The sequence below is a fragment of the Pan paniscus genome, chromosome 18, assembly GCF_029289425.2.
Source record: "Pan paniscus chromosome 18, NHGRI_mPanPan1-v2.0_pri, whole genome shotgun sequence".
In the NCBI taxonomy this organism is placed as follows: domain Eukaryota; kingdom Metazoa; phylum Chordata; class Mammalia; order Primates; family Hominidae; genus Pan; species Pan paniscus.
The window spans coordinates 28,641,667-28,660,510 of NC_073267.2; the positions used below are offsets into that span (position 1 = coordinate 28,641,667).

At 43.9% G+C, this 18,844-nt stretch overlaps 1 protein-coding gene across 3 annotated transcripts in view; it reads right to left on the reverse strand.

Moving 5' to 3' along the window:
• NSMCE1 (NSE1 homolog, SMC5-SMC6 complex component) overlaps positions 1-18,844 on the reverse strand; it is a 43,777-nt gene that overhangs the window by 18,196 nt on the left and 6,737 nt on the right. For all 3 annotated transcript variants that reach the window (XM_003807758.5, XM_063597404.1, XM_063597403.1), the window contains exon 2: positions 14,134-14,280. In XM_003807758.5, the coding sequence (XP_003807806.2) occupies positions 14,134-14,280 (147 nt within the window). The remainder of the gene's footprint in view (positions 1-14,133; positions 14,281-18,844) is intronic.

An 18,844-nucleotide genomic window follows, 5' to 3' on the forward strand; every position in this document is an offset into this window, starting at 1 on the left:
TCCGATGTGGGCAGGAAACCCACTGTCATGAGACACAGTGATTAATGAGGTCACTCTGTTCCCTGACCCACCAGCTAAGCAGTTACTATTTCTCACACAGGCTGGACTGTGAGCAGCTCAAAGGAATGGACCGTGTTACACTCATTCTTCTGAGAGATTGAACATATAAACAGCCAATGGGCTGCAGCCAATGGCCAGACCACGTATAAAAGCAGAACTCCAACCCAAAATCTACATCAACCTGCCCAGAAAGCCAGCCCACCACCTCTAAGTCAGACCTGCAGGAAGCCAGGCCAGTCCCCTAGCAACCAGTCCAGAAGCCAAAACTAACCCACAATCATGGCCCAAAAGGACCAAGGCAGGATCAGTAACTGATACTACCCTAATTGATTTTATTTTATATTTTAGAGATGGGGTCTCGCTCTGTCATCTAGGCTGGAGAGCAGCGGTGCAATCATAGCTCACTATAGCCTCGAACTCCTGGGCTCAAGTGATCCCCCCACCTCAGTCTCCCCAGTAGCTGGGACTACAAGCACGAGCCACTATGCTCAGCTAACTTTGTTTTTTCTGCAGACCCTGAGGTCTCGCAATGTTGCCCAGGCTGGTCTCAAACTCCTAGCCTCAAGTGTTCCTCCCGCCTCAGCCTCCCAAGTAGCTGGGACTACAGGCATGTACCACCATGCTTGCCAGCTTCCCTAATTTTTATCCCTGTTTCTAAGAGACAACAAACCAGAGAAAGCCACATATGTACTTCTAACCAATCACATAGGACGCCCCACTTCTGGTTAGCTGTCTCCACCTTGCCCTGGCCAGCAGCCTCCACTCAGGCACACCTGAAGCCTCCCCACTCCTCTGCCTATCTGGAGTCTCTGCTAAACCCAAGTGGAGGCTGCCTCTCTTGCTGGAGCAAGCTCTAAATAAGCAGCTGCTGCCTGTTCTGCTGCCTGGTCTCCGTTTATGTTCACACTTTATCCGTGGAGGACTCAATTTGGTGCCCATTCTGGGCTAAGCAGGGGCTAAGAAGTGGCTGGTATGAAGGCGGCTGACTGGAGTCGCTCTGACAGGCGCACACCCTTCCCTTTCCCCACTCACTACAGTCTGAAGCAGACAACAGCCTCCAACATTCTCCCGGTGTCCCCTCTAGCCTTCTCCATCTGTCTGTCCTCCACATGCAGCTGAGTGGAGCCAGGTCCCAGCACTCAGCCTGGAAGATGTCTGGGGCTCCATCCCCTGACCTATGTTGCCACCTGCCTTTCTGTTCCCCACTCCCCCACACCAAGCTCCTCCCCATCTCAGCCCCTTCACTCATGCTGCCTTCCCTTTAAAAAGCGTCTCCCGCATATCTCTGCAGGGCTGCCCCTCATCACCCGAGCATCGCCACATATGGCAGCTCCACAGAAAGGTCTGAACAGAGGCCCTGGCCAAAGCCACACCCCAGGCCCGCTCTACCGAGGGACTCAATGCTTCCTTCCAGCACTTAGCACCCCAAACTACCACACTGTCTGCCTCCGAGTTACGGTCTTTCTCTTTCTAAGCAGAATGCCAGCTCCCTGAAGGCTGGGATCTGCTCATCCTATTCACCACAGCAGCCCAACATTCAGCTGACACTCAAGACGTATCCGTCAACGAACCGAGGAAGATGTGTGGTACAAGTGGTGACCATGCTTTGTGAATTTTCTAGGAAAACCCCAAGAGAATTCAGCCCTGTGGTCTATGCAATAATTCCTATCACACTATCATTCCAGCACCATGGGTCTTCTGAGAGTCACCCCCCACCACTCACCCCCAGCAATTGGGATTACACGGCAAGTTAAGGGGCAGAAAAGGAAGGAAGAGGCAGTGGTGAGCATGAAGTGCACGTGTGCCCACAAGCACTCTGTGCCAGGCGCTGAACATACATTCCCTTGCTTAATCCTCAAGACTCTTCCATGAAATGAATGTGATGTCCCTTATAACACAGAAAGCTGAGACTCAGAAAAGTAAAAGAACTTTCCCCAGACCCTGGAAGAAACAGGACTTGAATTCATGCCTTTGAAAAATGGCTTCCCTGTTCCAGCCAGCGGGGTCTGTGGTAATCCCACTGAATCCATTCCCAGTACTTCCACGCATCAGCACATAACCTCTCTCATGTCTGGGATCCAGTTCAAAATGCATTCCCAAACACATGATGTGTGCGCTTAGGGGAGCGTGAAGCGCACAGAAATCCTGGCTCAGCAACTCCATGCTGGCCTGAAAGGGCTGCGGTGGAGCAGTCCAGCCTGGACTCCCAGGCTGCAGACATGAAGAACGGGCAGGACTTGGACACATCTAGGCCAGCAAGAGCCAGAGACACAAAAGCAACATCAATTTCCTTGTGGTTACAGAGCTTCTTGAACCCAAAGATTCCTGTCTAAGCACTTAATAACTGCCGGCTGTCAATTCTGTATGTTGAGAAATTCATCGAGTCACACGTTAGATGTTACTTTTCATACTCATTTTTTGCCACTTTTCAGTTATGATCCCAGACTTTATCTCCCTTGATTAACTGAAAGGCAGACCGGCTCTGACAGTGGTATGCTGATTAACTGTTCATCATTGCCAAAGGGGAGATCTATAAATGAAATCACTAAAAACAGAAGGAAAATGTACTTGGAGCCAGCTTCTAATTATGACTGAGTCTTCCTTGGAAAGAGAAGGTGCTTACAAATAGGACTACAGACAGGATGGAATACTAAACCAAAATGTCAACATCGCTGATTCACCATCAACGCACGTAGCCTGATGATGTACAGGAGTCCAGCGTGAGACGACGAAGCAGATACAGGCATGTCAATCAGCACGCTGGGAACAAACCCGGGATGAAGGCAGATAAGAGAGTTGACAAAAACAGAAAATCTTTATCAAACCCCATCGTGACCATGATACTTGACTCACTCATCTAGTTTTGACACATGTATTTCAGCGACCTGGTTTTTGCCCAAACATCAAATTATTTACTCTGCTCACTGAAGTATTTCTAAATCTAAATTTTTAAATCTAAAACTTCAGACATTTTTACCTAACTTGTCCTTAAAACAATAGATAATTTAAAACCTCATAAAAATTAACATTAAACATAATAATACAGTGTAATTAGTTCTAAAATGGTAGTGCTGGAGAGTATAGAACTGTACCTCATAGCAGTCTGGCAACCATAAAATAAGAATGAATCCAGGGAAGTATTTTAAAACTAATAGGTAAAAATGGGATGAAGAATGGGATTATTTTTTGAAACAGGGTCTTGCTCTGTCACCCAGCTGGAGTGCACTGGCATGATCTTGGCTCACTGCCACCTCTGCCTCCCGGGCTCAAGGGATCCTCCCACCTCAGCCTCTGAGTACCTGTGATTACAGTCTCACGCCACCAGGCCCGACTAATTTTTTTATTTTATGTAGATACAGTGTTTCGCCATGTTGCCCAGGTTTGTCTCAAACTCCTGAGCTTGAGTGATCCACCTGTTGCAGCCTCCCAAACTGCTGGGATTACAGGCATCAGCTACTGCACCGGGCCAAGAATAAGATATTTACCTTGTCTCTAAGTACCTCCCTGCAATATACTTATTAATCACACAGAAAAAGAGTAATTGTACACTGGAGAAACCTGGCTGACCCCATCAACACCGTAGCCGACCTGGTAGGATGCAGAGAGAACACAACACCGCTTCCATATTATATCCGCAAAATTAAAACTCCTAGATCTAATTAGGAGGAAGCTCCAGACAAACCTAAGCTGAGAGACATTCTACAAATAGCACATGTGGCTACTGAGCACTTAAAATGGGGCCAGCTAAACTAAGTGTAAAATACATATTGGATTGCAAAGACATATTTCCATCACCCCCAATATGGTTTGGCTGTGTCCATCCAAATCTCATCTTGAATTGTAGTTCCCATAATCCAAACATGTCATGGGAGGGGCCTGGTGGGAGGGAATTGAATCATGGGGGCAGTTACCCTCATGCTATTCTTGTGACAGTGAGTGAGTTCTCAAGAGATCTGACAGTTTTATAAGGGTCTTTTCCCCTTTTGCTCAGCACTTCTCCTTCCTGCCTGCCACCATGTGAAGAAGGATGTGTTTGCTTCCCCTTCCGCCATGACTGTAAGTTTCCTGAGGCCTCCCCAGCCATGCTGAACGGTGAGTCAATTAAACTTCTTCCCTTTATAAATTACCCAGTTTTGGGTATGTCTTTATTAGCAGCGCGAGAACGGACTAATACACTCACCAAGTTTCCTTGTGCCTCTTTGTAATCCCTCTCACCTACCCATCCTATCCCTCCTCTATGCCATCCCCATGCAACCACTGAACCATCCTGTCATTACAGTCAGGTACGCATTGTCTAGAATTTCACATAAATGGCTTCATATGGCCGGGCACAGTGGCTCACACCTGTAATCCCAGCACTTTGGGAGGCCGAGGCGGGCAGATCACGAGGTGAGGGGATCAAGATCATCCTGGCTAACACAGTGAAACCCCATCTCTACTAGAAATACAAAAAAATTAGCCGGGCGTGGTGGCACACACCTGTAGTCCCAGCTACTCAGGAGGCTGAGGGAGGAGAATCGCTTGAACCTGGGAGGTGGAGGTTGCAGTGAGCGGAGATTGCGCCATTGCACTCCAGCCTGGGCGACAGAGCAAGACTCTGTCTCAAAAAAAACAAAACAAAAAAAAAAAAAACAAAACAAAACAAAATTGCTTCATACTCTTTCACCTCACTTCTTCCACTCAGCAAAATCATTCTGATTCATTCATATTCTAGCATGTAGGAAGAGCTCACTTACTTTTATTGCTAAGTAGTATGGATTTATCACAGTCTGTTCATCTGTTCAACTGCAAATGGACAATTAGGTGTTCACATTTGGGGCCATTACAAATAAAGATACTCTATCTCTGCACAAGCCTTTGTGCAGGCATATAGCTTCATATCTCTTGAATAAATGCCTAAGAGAGGAATGGCTGAATCATAGGAAATTGCCACACTGTTTTCCTAAATGGCTGTCCCATTTTACATTCCCGACAGTAGTATATTAGAGTTCCAGTTCCTCCATGTTCTCACCAATACTTGCCTTGCAGAGTCTTCTTCATTTTAGCCATTTTAATACACATGCAGTGGTAGCTCACTGCGGTTTTAGTTTGCTTTTTTTTTTTTTTTTTTGAGACAGAGTGTTGCTCTCTCCCCAGGCTGGAGTGCAGTGGCGTGATCTCAGCTCACTGCAACCTCCGCCTCCCGGGTTCAAGCAATTCTCCTGCCTCAGCCTCCCAAGTAGCTGGGATTACAGGCACCTGCCACCAAGCCTAGCTAATTTTTGTATTTTTAGTAGACACAGGGTTTCACCCTGTTGGTCAGGATGATCTCAATCTCCTGACCTCGTGATCCACCCACCTCGGCCTCCCAAACTGCTGGGATTACAGGTGTGAGCCACCATGCCTGGCCTGCATTTTGTAAATGTCTAATGATGTTGAGCATCTTTTCATGTGCTCATCTGCCATCTGTACAACTGATTTGCAGTGTTCAAATATTTTGCACACTTCTTACTGGGTTGTATGTTTTTCCTTTTCCTTTTCTTTTTTTGAGACAGGATCTCCCTCTGTCACCCAAGCTGAAGTGCAGTGGCACAATCTCAGCTCACTCCAACCTCTGCCTCCCGGGCTCAAGCAACCCTCCCACATCAGCCTCCCAAGTAGCTGAAACTACAGGTGCACGCCACCATGCCTGACTAATTTTTGTATTTTTTTTGTAGAGACGGAGTTTTGTCATGTTGCCCAGGCTGGCCTCAAACTCCTGAGCTCAAGCAATCCACCCGCTTCAGCCTCCCAGAGTGCTGGGATTACAGGTGTGAGCCACCACGCCCAGCCGGGTTGAATGTTTTCTTATTTTTGAGCTTTGAGAATTCTCTATATATTCTGAATACAAGTCATTCATTAAATATATTATTTGCAAATATTTTCTCTTAGTATTTTGCTTGTCTTTTCAGTCTCTAAAGAGTATTTTTTAATGTAAATTTTTAATTGTGAAGTTCAATTTATCGATTCATTCTCTTATGGAGCATGCTTTTGGAGCCAAGAAATCTTGGACTAATCATAGGTCACAGAGGTTTTCTCCTATGTTTTCTTCTGGAAGTTTTATAGTTTCAGGTTTTACATTTAGGTCTATGACTCATTTTGAGATAATTTTTGTATTTGGTGCAAAGTATGGCTTGCAGTTCATTTTTTGATTATGGATATCCAATTATTCCAGCACTCATTTTGGAAAAGACTATTTCCACTAAATTACCTTTGCACTTCTGTCAAAAATCAGCTGTCCACCTATGTGTGGGTCTGTATCTAGCTCTCTTATTTTTTTCCCTTCATCTGTTTGTCCATCATGACATGACTATCACACTGTCTTGATAGGACAGCCATACAGTAAGTCTTGAAATCAGGCAGGGTTCCTCAAGTTTGTCTTTTTCAAAATAGTTTTGGCTCTTCTAGGTCCTTTACATTTCCATGTGAATTTCAGAATCAGCTTGTTAATTTTTATAAAAAGCCTTGCTGGGATCTAACTGGGATTTCTTTGAATCTATAGATCAATTTGGGGAGAATTGATACCTTAACAATACTGAATTTCCCAGCCCATGAACATGCTATGTCTTTCCACTTATTTAAATCTCCTTTGACTTCTCTCAACAATGTTTTGTAGTTTTCAGTGTACGGGTCTAACACATTTTTGCCAGATCTATTCCTAAGCATTTCTTATTTTTAATGTTATTATAAATGGTGCTATTTTTACATTGCCATTTCTGATTATCCATTGCCAGCATATAGAGAAACAATTGGTATTTGGATATTGATTTTGTGTCCTACAACTTTACTAAACTCACTTATTAGTTCCAGAAGATTTTTTTGTAGATTCCATCAGATTTTCTACACAGATGATCATGTTGTCTGTGAACTGACAGTTTTACTGTGTCGTCCTTTCCAATCCAGCTACCTTTTGTTTCTTTTTCTCGCCTCAGTACACTAGCTAGAACAAAAGTGGTGAGAACAGACATTCTTGTCTTTCTCCTGAGATTAGGGAAAAGTATTCAGTCTTTCACCATTAAGAGTGATGTTAGCTGTAGGTTTTACAGAGATCCCCTTTATCAGGTTAAGGAAGTTCCCTTCTTTTCTCACTTTGCTGAGGGTATTGTTTTTGTTTTTGTTTTTTAATCAGGAATAGCTGTTGGATTTTTTTTTTTTTTTTTAAACTCTGTGTAGAGGGCCGGGCGCGGTGGCTCATGCCTGTAATCCCAGCACTTTGGGAAGCCAAGCCAGGGAGATCACTTGAGGCCAGGAGTTCAAGACCAGCCTGGCCAACATGGTGAAACCCCACCTCTACTAAAAATACAAAAATTCGTCGGGCGTGGTGGCACGTGCCTGTAATCCCAGCTACTCGGGAGGCGGAGGCAGGAGAACTGCTTAAACCCAGGAGGCGGAGGTTGTAGCAAGCTGAGATGGCACCACTGCACTCCAGCCTGGGAGGCTTTTTTGAGACTCTGTCTCAAAAATAAAATAAAATAATATAATAAATGAAATTTATTTAATTTAATTTTTTTTTTTTTTTTGAGATGGAGTTTTGCTCTTGTTGCCCAGGCTGGGGTGCAATGCACGATACCAGCTCACTGCAACCTCTGCCTCCTGGGTTCAAGCAATTCTCCTGCCTCAGCCTCCCAGGCAGCTGGGATTACAGGCATGCACCACCGTGCCCAGCTAATTTTGTATTTTTAGTAGAGACGGGGTTTCTCCATGTTGGTCAGGCTGGTCTCGAACTCCCGACCTCAGGTGATCTGCCCACCTCAGCCTCCCAAAGTGCTGGGATTACAGGCGTGAGCTACCGCTCCCAGCCTTAATTTTAATTATTTAAAAAATACATATATATATAAATAAAAATAAAACTCTGTAGAGTTCAGTCTCCTCACTTGTGTTCTAAGCCTATTTATCCTATTTATCCCCTGCTATTTAGGATCCCTTAGCTTCCTATAAAAAACTTTCTGCTACATCACACCAGGGCAGACATGAGATTTTGTCAAATACTTTTTCTGTACCTATTGAGATAAACACAAGATTTTTCTTTTTTAGCTTAATATGGTGAATTACACTGATTTTCAAATATTAATACTAAATCAACCCTGCAAAATCAGGATAAACCCTACTTGGTTATGTCGTACCATCCTTTGTAAACACTGTTAGATTAGATTTGCCACAATTGGGTTTAGCACGTTAACATCTACGCTCATGAGGAGTCTTGTTTGGGGTTTTCTTTCTCGCAATGTCTTTGTCTGGTTATGGTATCAGAATCATGCAGGTCTCATAGAATTAGTTGTAACATATTCTCTTCAATTTTACAGAAGAGTTTGGGTAGAAATGGTGAGTTCTTCCTCAAATGTTTGGGCCGGGCACTATTCCCAGCTCTGTGAATAGCTGGCATTGTTTTCTCTAATCCTTCAACTAGTTCTCTCACTGGCCTTAAGAAGTTTTCTTGCTCATCAGTTCTCAGCGGGATCCTTGAGTGGAGGGGCACTTTGGACATCTCAAGTTTTCTCTCTGTGCACCTCTCGTCCACCTTATACTCCATTGTAAGTACTCCGTCCTGCAACCTCTACCTGCCTTAGTCTCCCTGAACTCTCATCTCCATCTCCTCAACGCAGGGAGGCTGCCTAGCTCTGCCTGGGTTTCCCCTGTGCCATGGCCTAGAAACTTTCTAAAGGCACTGAGCTGGGGCAGCTGTACTGCTCACTCCCACTATCGCTTGTGGCAGAAGAAAGTTACTTGGTCTTTCCCCCAGGTTCCTGGTACAGAACTTCTAAAACTCTTAGAATTCCCTGAGTCATATAGGTGATAGAAGCATCTTTTGCTCTAATGAGGCAACTCTTGGCAGGCCCCTAGGATGGGGGCTGGTCACCAGAATGACCAAGCCTCAATAAAAAACATGGAACTTTCAGCCACTCCCCAATATCTGAGGAGAAGAGAGGGACTGGAGATGGAAGCACTCGTCAACGGCCAGTGACTGATCAATCATGCCTGTGTAAAGAAACCTCCATAGAAACCCAGGAATGGCCAGGCACGGTGGCTAAATAAATATTTCAAATCATTTCTAATGGTGGATTCACAATTTTGTGGGATTATTTTTCTTAGAGTGTGCCAAATTCAATAATCAACAGGCCCTATAAAACCTGAAACTGGGCTGGGTGCAGTGGCTCACGCCTGAATCCCAACATTTTGGAAGGCTGACACAGGATGATCACTTGAGCCTAGGTGTTCGAGACCAGCCTAGGCAACAGAAGAAGACCCCCGTCTCTACAAATAATTTAAAACTTAGCCGGGCGCGGTGGCTCATGCCTGTAATCCCAGCACTTGGGGAGGCGGAGGCAGGCGGATCACCTGAGGTCAGAAGTTCGAGACCAGCCTGGCCAACATGGTGAAACCCCATCTCTACTAAAACTACAAAAATTAGCCGGGTGTGGTGGCTCACGCCTGTAGTCCCAGCTACTCAGGCGGCTGAGGCAGGAGAATCGCTTGAACCTGGGAGGCGGAGGTTGCAGTGAGCCGAGATCTTGCCATTGCACTCCAGCCTAGGCGACAAGAGCGAAACTCTGTCTCAAAAAAAATAAAAATAAAAATAAAAAAGAAACCCTTGAACGACAGGATTTGAAGAGCTTCAGGTTATTAAACACACAGAGGCGTTGAGACGGTGGTGCAAGTAGAGAGGGCACGGAAACTCCATGCCACCCCCACTTCCCACAGCTGGCCCTGTGATCTCTCCTATGTGGCTGTTCCTGAGTTGTAGCCTTTATAAAAAAACCACGTAAGTCAAAATGTAAGTAAAGTGTTTTCCTGAGTTCTACGAATCATTCTAGAAAATTATCAAATCCAAAGAGGGAGTTATGGGAACCACTGATGTATAGCCATTGGTCAGAAACACAGGTAGCCCAGGACTTACAACTGGTGTCTTAAGTTGGGTCAGTCTTGTGACACTGAGCCCTTTAACTCATAGGATTTGATGCTAACTCCAGGCAGATAGTGTCAGAATTAAACTGAATTATGGAATGCCCAGTTGTTATCTAGAGAACTGGAGAAGTAGTGTTAGAAAAGATACCACATCAAGTGTCAAGAGAAAAAGAAACCCTCATTGCCCGTCTCTCGAAAGATCACTGGCCTTGACTGACGAATGTCCAGTGTTTTATACTTTGTCCATTTTTGAATTGTTTCAGGCAAGAAGGTATACTGAGCCCTGTTGCTCCATACTGGTCAAGAGTGGAAAACCTCAAACCCAAGCCTTCTCCACCACCCCCGAGGCCTCCTGTGCCTACTTCTATCTAGGAGGCCTATATTGGAATCATCTGACCCCTTGTCTGTATGACTCATGAGAGCCATGGTAAAATAAAAATTTAATCTCTGAGTCACCAGTCCCTAGCACAGAGGCCTGGCTCACTTGAGATTCTAGGGAAGCTTTGCTGGTTGAATAAACGTATGTGTGGATGCAAGTCCTGGCTCAAAAATCTAAGGTCCTCTAAGAACACAGGTCCCTAGCGCCATTCCGAAAGGCTCGACCCAAGGCCTGCACTGAACTTGAGAACAAAATCTAAACTCTTCACTAGCCAGGAGAATTGGGGACTTTGTTTCCCCTTAACGACAGTAAGAAGAGAACCCAAACCAAAGCCTAGAATAAGAAGTGATTTGATAAACTGGACAAACACCCTGGGAAATGGCAATTAGAATAACTTGCAATTTCAATCACTCCTTTGTTTCATAATTTTCCTAGAAGCTAAATATTTTTCTATTTGGTACAAGGGGATTTTCCTGGCCATCTCTTCAAAAGATAGGAAATTAATAATATTGGGTCTTGCGAGTATTCACTTAAGTTTAGATAATTTCTGTCATTTCCTGTTTAAAATCTCCCTAATAACAAGAACATGCAGTAACAAGTTTTTTGGCATTTTTCTTAAATGAGGATAGGACAAAATAGATTGTTCTACCCTGTTCACCCTGGCCATAACCATATCTAGGTGCAAAGAAATGGTACACAGTGTGAAGAATAAATCAATTCCTAGACACATTCTACAGGACTTTCCTAAATTAGATCATAACAATTTTAAAGGTCAAATAAAGGCAAAAACACTTTCAGTCTTAGTACCAAGGCATCATGTGGCTCCTTGCAGTGAGCTGTGAAACTTCCCCACCAACATGAAAGCTTACAGTCAAGACTCACAGGAGAAAAAAAGAGAAAAGGACTAAATTGTCATGTAAATAAGAGATTCAGGATTAACACAAGCATTCTTTTATTTTTTTGAGATGGGGGTTCACTGGGTTGCCCAGGCTGGAGTGCAGTGGTGCAATCTCAGCTCACTGCAACCCCCACCTCCCCTGCTCAAGCGATCCTCCTGCCTCAGCTTCCTGGGTAGCTAGGACCATAGGTGTGTGCCAGCACACCTGGCTAATTTTTTGTACTTTTGGTAGAGACTGGGTTTCACCATGTTGCTCAGGCTGAAGACAAGTGTCCTTATGCCCATTTCTGGAGGATATTGAGGGGTAGGTTTAAAGTCTGACCATGCTTTTTTTTTTTTTGATACATGGTCTTGCTCTGTCGCCCAAGCTGGAGTGGAGGGGCAGGATCTCAGCTCACTGCAGCATCTGCCTCCCAGGTTCAAGCAATTATCCTGCCTCAGCCTCCCAAGTAGCTGGGACTACAGGCATGCACCACCACACCCGGCTAATTTTTGTATTTTTAGTAGAGATGGAGTTTCACCATGTTGACCAGGCTGGTCTTGAACTCCTGACCTCAGGTGACCCACCCTCCTCAGCCTCCCAAAGTGCTGGGATTACAGGTGTGAGCCACCACACCCAGCCGCTACTATGCTTTTTAAAGAGCAAGAGAAACTAGCTTAACAGGTATAACATCCCCTTTCAATACAAAAGTCTCTCACCAAAGATCCTCCTCTGCTGGTACAACTGCGGCGCATCTACTTTCACCACGGGGATGGTTCTCAAACCTAAAACTGTCTCTCTCACTCTCTGCTTTGAATACTTCAAGAGGGCCACACTGTCCGCAGAAGTAAAAAGACATTACTATGGTGTATAGGGTTCTTCATGATCTGCAAACCTACACAAGAAAAGAATGTATTCTCTTCCCACACATCATATATTCTTGTCTAGGGATTCCCAGGGTAGGTTATCAGTAGGTCAATTAGGTTTGGATACACAGAATTAAACACAGTTCAACAGGCTAACTTGTTCCTGGCATTACTGAGCTCCCAGAATTCCCCATGGAACACCTCCATGGACCAGTGCTCTGGAGAACGCAGATGCTACTCTCCAGACACTTCAAACTGCTTCTTCTCTGTCTAACACGCCACCTTCTTTTATTCCTCCTTCCTTTGCACACCTTGAAAGAATATTTGTTTCTGTTCTGTCTCCCCCTTCTTATTCCCATTCACTGCTCACCTCTCTGGGATCAGGCTTTGAACTCTTAACATGCTGCAGAAACTGCAGTGCTCCAAATGTGACACCTACCTTTTCTCGTGTCCCTTCACATTTTGAAAAGTATAAAATGATGTTCATCACTTTTGAATGCATTTGCATGCAAAGGCATAAAAGTGGCTGGGAAGAAGATGTAATGCACTCATGAAGTGTTTGCCTTTGGGGACAGGAGGGACACCTTTTCTGGTGTCCCTTCGCCCTTTCACAGCTCACTGCAAGGAGCTACAGGATGCCTGTGGACTAAGAATGAAAGCATCTTTTTGCCTTTTTTGTGTGTCCCTTCACCTGTGTACTTGCTCCCTGTGTACCTGTACACGCCCTTTCTCATACCTCTTGGCTTGGCTCACTTCTATGTCATTTTTTATCTTTTTCTTTTGAAAATTAAAAATACAGAGAGAAAGGCAGAATAAGGCAGAATAAAAACCAAACGCCTGCATTCCCATTCATCAGAGGTGACAACCAGTAGACTACACTAATTAATGTCATGTTGTTAGGCTAATAATGTCACGTTGGCTTCAAGACTTTTCTTTTTAATAAAAGAACATAACAGGATAAAAGTGAAGGGTCCTGTGATCTCTGCTGACAGCCCACTCCCACTCTGCTTCTCCTCACAAGCACCTCACAAGTGTCCTGTGTCTTCTTCTGGTCCACTTTTATACCTTTACATGCAAATGCATTCATAACCAATGAAAACCATTTTGTACTTCACAAAAAAACAACATAATCACATCATACAATAACTCATCACCTTTGTCACTGCATAAAATCTAATCAGTAAGATCTACCCATATTGGCACACAACTCAACAATATCTGCCAATGCTAATTCGACTGATCTATCAACACTGATTCTACTGTTTCTTCCACCATCTCCAGTTACTTAGAACTTAGCACCAGGCCCTGTCTCCAAGGGCTTCTTATTTGCCCCTCCCAGTGGCCCCGTAAGATGCCCCAAATGCCTTCAGCTGACACAGGGCAGGGACACACTCTCCAGGTCCGGCCCAGTCTAAGGCTGTGCCCTTAAGTGTTGTGCTAAGCTCCCCCATTTTTTTGTTTTATAATTTATTTTCTTTTTTTCAAATAAAAAAATAGAGAGGGTCTTGCTACATTGCCCAGGCTGGTCCCAAACTCCTGGCCTCAAGCTATCCTCCCACCTTGATTCCCACAGTGCAGGGATAACAGCGTGAGCCACCGCACCCAGCCAAGCTGCCCTGTGTCCATCAATACCCCACTAGGCACTGTCTCTGCACCAGGTGTCTTGTACATATCATGTCTCTCAATTCCCTGAACCATGAACTTACTTATGTGTTAAGTACAATTACTATCATCACTTTACAGATATAGAAACTGAGGCTGGGGCAGGTCCTGGAGGCTTGGTGTGAGCCACAACTATACAGCTTTAGACTCTAAGTTTTTATCCACAGGGCTAAATGTCAGGTTTACTTGGAAAAAAAATAAAAGTGGAAGATGAAATTAGAAAGATGGGCCCGTGTAAGATTGTGAAGAGGCTTGAATGCTCAGCTCAGGAGTACCGGTTAACAAGTTACATGGTATTGTACCTATGTCACTGGTCCCTGATCAACACAGCACCAGAGCGCCCTGGGAACAGGGAAACGGTACTTACGGTCATGGACCTTGTAGCAGTGCCTCTGCAAGCGCTTCACGTCCCATTCCTCTAGCACGCCATGGGTCATCAGCAACTGGAGGAAGCGCCGGTGGACATCAGTCATGACGCCCATTCTCCTTGTGCTGCCCTGCATGTGGGAACGAACTGAAAAGGAAGTAAATGACACTAGTCATCCCCAAGCACATCAGAAGCAACGTCCTGGGTCTTGTACTAATTTACATAAACAAATATAAATTTGCTATCATTTTTAAAAGTCATTCTTCATGCTGTTTACTACAAAGGTGAAAAGAAGAACACGAGTCACAGCATCAGGACTGGGCAGTGGTAAGAGGTGTGGATTCTGGAGCTAGAATGCCGGGATTCAGGGCCTGGCTCTCCCACTTACTAGGCGTGTGAGATTGAGCAACTTAGTCCCCACAGGCTTCGGTTTCTGATCTGTAAAGTGGGACTAATGATAGAAACGTCCTCTGCAGAACTGCTACGAAGATTAGATGGGTTAATACATGTAATAGCCTGGTAACACAGTAAGCACTAAATAAGTCTGAGCTATTTTTACTATTAGGCAATTCTGGGTCTAACCCTTGGCTGAGCCTTTTTACCAGATCTATGGCCTTGGAGAAATTGAGCAGAGGCCCCGTTTTCTCACCATAAAATTATAATAAAGTTTATTACTGAGAGAACTACTAGTAAACACTTAATAAATGTTAGTTTCCTCCTCTCCCCAAACCGCTAATAAAACAACTATCATGGCAAGACTTCAGACTATTTTCTAAATCTCCTGCTCGCTAACAAAATGGGATCTTTCCGCAAACCACAAAGATCACAGTTAATAAAACTATTCCACAAGCCCTGATCAAAACGCTGGCTACTGCCATGGAGCACGCAGTGCAGGGGCTAAGAATGTGAATTTGGAACTAAACAGGAAGCACTGAGACCAGAAAGTCCCAGATCTGCCTGATCCTAAGGATTTCCTAACGTGCATTTTAACAATACAGATTCCCAAACCCTTTCCTGGATGTTCTGACTGCAGTGGGTCCTGGAATTCTGAGGTGTTTACATTCATTTTAGGTCACGATCTGACAAGAAAGAAGTTCACTGGTGCCTTGGGCAAATACAGCATGCAAACATTTTTAGCTAACAATGCTCAGCCTCCCTAAGGCCTAGTCTCTTCACCTCTAAAACTGGGAAACTAGTAGCTACCTTAAAGGCATAGAGGAAGCCTAAATGAGTCACAACTACCAAAGGCTTGCCAAGCACCTGGCACATAAGAGATCCACAAGACTGCTAATTACTGTTCTTTTGTTCTTTTTTTTTTTTTTTCTGAGATGGAGTCTCACTCTGTTGCCCAGGCTGGAGTGCAGTGGCATGATCTCGGCTCACTACAACCTCTGCCTCCCGGGTTCCAGTGATTCTCCTGGCTCAGCCTCCCAAGTAGCTGGAACTACAGGCGCCCACCACCGTGCCTGACTAATTTTCGTATTTTTAGTAGAGACGGGTTTCACCATGTTGGCCAGGCTGGCCTCGAACTCCTGACCTCAGGCGATCCACCTGCCTCAGCCTCCCAAAGTGCTGGGATTACAGTGTGAGCCACCATGCCCAGCCAGTGCTGTTCTTTAACAGCATCCTCAACTGGACCTCAGGGCTGGGAAAATGCGCCATCTCATAACCAGTCCCTCCAACTGCCTGCTAGAAAAACATCCTCCATCTCACCAAATCTGCACCTCAACAAAGCCTACGTTAGACTCATCCTCTCCTTCCACCTCCTTAGCCCCTTTCCTCTCCCAAGTCCTTCTCTTTGCAAATCATCTGGTGTGGACGGTGCAGTCCACACAATCATACCACACACCTGAGCATCAAACTCTGGTCCTCCTCTCCTTAAACCTCAAATCCAGCCTGTCATCAACTTTATTTCCTATCACTAAGGCCATTCCATGTCGACGTACTTAGCACCCCCGTATTTGCCAGTGGTTGTTCTGGGCACAGGGTTAGAATGTGCTAGGCTAAAAAAAATGGACTTCTATCCTGCAAACGAAAGATCTCTACAAACTAAGGGTCTTGAAGCAGGAAGATGGTGTTGCCGAGCTGTGTTTTAGGGAGATTATCCCCTTTGGCATCATGGAGGTGTAGAGGAAAGAAATGGGAGGCAAAGAGTCCAGAAAGCAGTCTCCTGAAGGGATCCTACAAAAGGGGATGAGGTATCACCGAGGCTTGGCAGTGGGGACAAATGATACGAATCACGGTCATTGTGATCCCATCAAATCTCAAGCAGAATAAACTCTAAAATATCCACCTAGGTTCATCCTAGTAAAAGCACACAATACCAGAGATTAAACACAATCAAAGAAAAAGTCAGATGACTTCTAAAGAGCAACAAGTAGACTGCCGGCTGCCATCACGATGGCAACAATGGAAGCCGGTCACAGTGGAAACATATCTTCTATGCTGGGAGGGGGTGTCTCAACAGAGAATTCTGTAACGAGCTGAAGACTGAGGGTAAGACAAAAACATTTCCAAACAACAAAAAACTGAAAGAGCAAGTGACCAGCAGGTGCTCCCTAAAGGAAATTCCAAAGCATATAGTTCAGGAAGAAAGAAAGGGATACAAGTTGGAAGGTCTAAAATGCAGGGTAGAATAAAGAGCAAAAAAAGTTAGTAAATATGTGGTTAAATCCAAGTTAACTGTATAAAACAGTAAAAATCAGAAGAAATGCTTCTATCTTTAAAAAAAAGTTTTTAATACCACAGTAAAAAGAATGAGGTTTTTAAAAAACTAAATACACAAAAATAATAACATAAATGGGAGGTGAGCAATCACTGGGATTAGTGTTCTAATAGCCTTGTGATGGTCAGGAGTAGAAGCTGGACATGAATAAATTTTACACTTGCATTTTACAATTTCTAGAGTAACAACTTTTAAAAAAACAAATAGTGTATATAATTTCCAAATAGTAAAGGGGAATAATGTAATGAGAAAAAATAATGGAAAGGAAAACCAGGATAGGAAAAACAAACACAAAAAAACAAAGTAAGTCAGGAGAAATAATCCAACTAGATTAGTAATAACAATGAATAAAAATAGACTAAATGTTCCAGCTTAAAGACAAGGACTGTTAGACCAGATTTAAAACCTTATCAAATTAATAATGAATAAAATCTACCTCTATATTATAAGAGTTCCTTATAGGCTGGGCACAGTGAGCCCAGGAGTTCAAAACCAGCTTGAGCAACATGGCAATCCCATCTCCACAAAAAACACAAAAATTAGCTGGGCATAGTGGCACACCTCCGTAGTCCCAGCTATTTAGGAGGCTGAGGTGGGAAGATTGCTTGAGCCTGGGAGGTCAAGGCTGCAGTGAACCATGATCACACCACTGCACTCCAGGCTGGGCAACAGAGTGAGACCCTGTCTCAAAAAAAAAAAAAAAAAAAAAAAGGTTGCAGGGGCTGGTCGTGGTGGCTCACACCTATAATCCTAGCACTTTGAGAGGCCAAGGCAGGTAAATCACCTGAGGTCAGGAGGTGGAGACCAGCCTGGTTAACATGGTGAAACCCCATCTCTACTAAAAATACAAAAATTAGCCAGGCATGGTGGTGCGTGCCTATAGTCCCAACTACTCGGGAGGCTGAGGCATGAGAATCGCTGGAACATGGGAGGCAGAGGTTGCAGCGAGCTGAGATGGCACCATTGCACTCCAGCCTGGGTGACAAAGCAAGACTCTGTCTCAAAAAAAAAAAAAAAAAAAGAAACTATAAAAAGAACTACAAATTAAATCCAAAGAAAGGTAAAATGAGAAAATAATAAAGGGCAGAAATTAATAAAGACTGAAAATAAGCATATATCTAAGGTCAACAAAACCAAAACTATTCTTTGAAAAAACATAATAAAAGTGAAAAACTTCTGACAAGATTTTCCAAGAGCTAAAACTTATAAACAAACAATATTTGAAAAAAAAGGAAATTAACTGCAAATGAGACAAATATCTGCAATTAAGATACTTAAAAATATTATCAATAATTTATAATAATCTGAAATTTACGTAAAAAGTCATAGGAAATTTATTCAAAACTAATGAATGAATTATCTGAAAACCTAAACACTCCTATAACCATTAATGACATTTTATAGAAAATCCATCTTCTCACAAAGAAAACTTCAGGTCCCAATGACTTTATCAAGAAGTTCTACCAAATAGTCAAAAAACAAATAATTTCAAATGTTACACAATCGCAGCGCCAGAAAAAAAGCAAACCCTCCCCAACCCATCTGATAAGGCTAACCTAATTTGGCCCTGAAACCTAACAAGGATGTCAAAAGAAAGGAAAATTACAAGCCAGTATCTTTCATGAACACAGCTACAGTATGTCCTAAGCAAAATGCTAACAAACTTAATCCAGATATGTAAAAGGAATGACATCATCACTTAGGTTTATTCCAGCAATGGTTTCACATCTAAAAATCAATGTGAGTCACCACGTTAATAAAGGAAAAAGCATTTTAAAATTCACACAGGGCCGAGCGCGGTGGCTCATGCCTGTAATCCCAGCACTTTGGGAGGCCAAGGCGGGCAGATCACCTGAGGTCAGGAGTTAAGAGGCTAGCCTGGCCAACGTGATGAAACTCTGTCGCTACCAAAAATACAAAAATTGGTTGGGCGGGGTGGCACGCAGCTGTAATCCCAGCTACTCAGGAAGCTGAGGCAGGAGAATC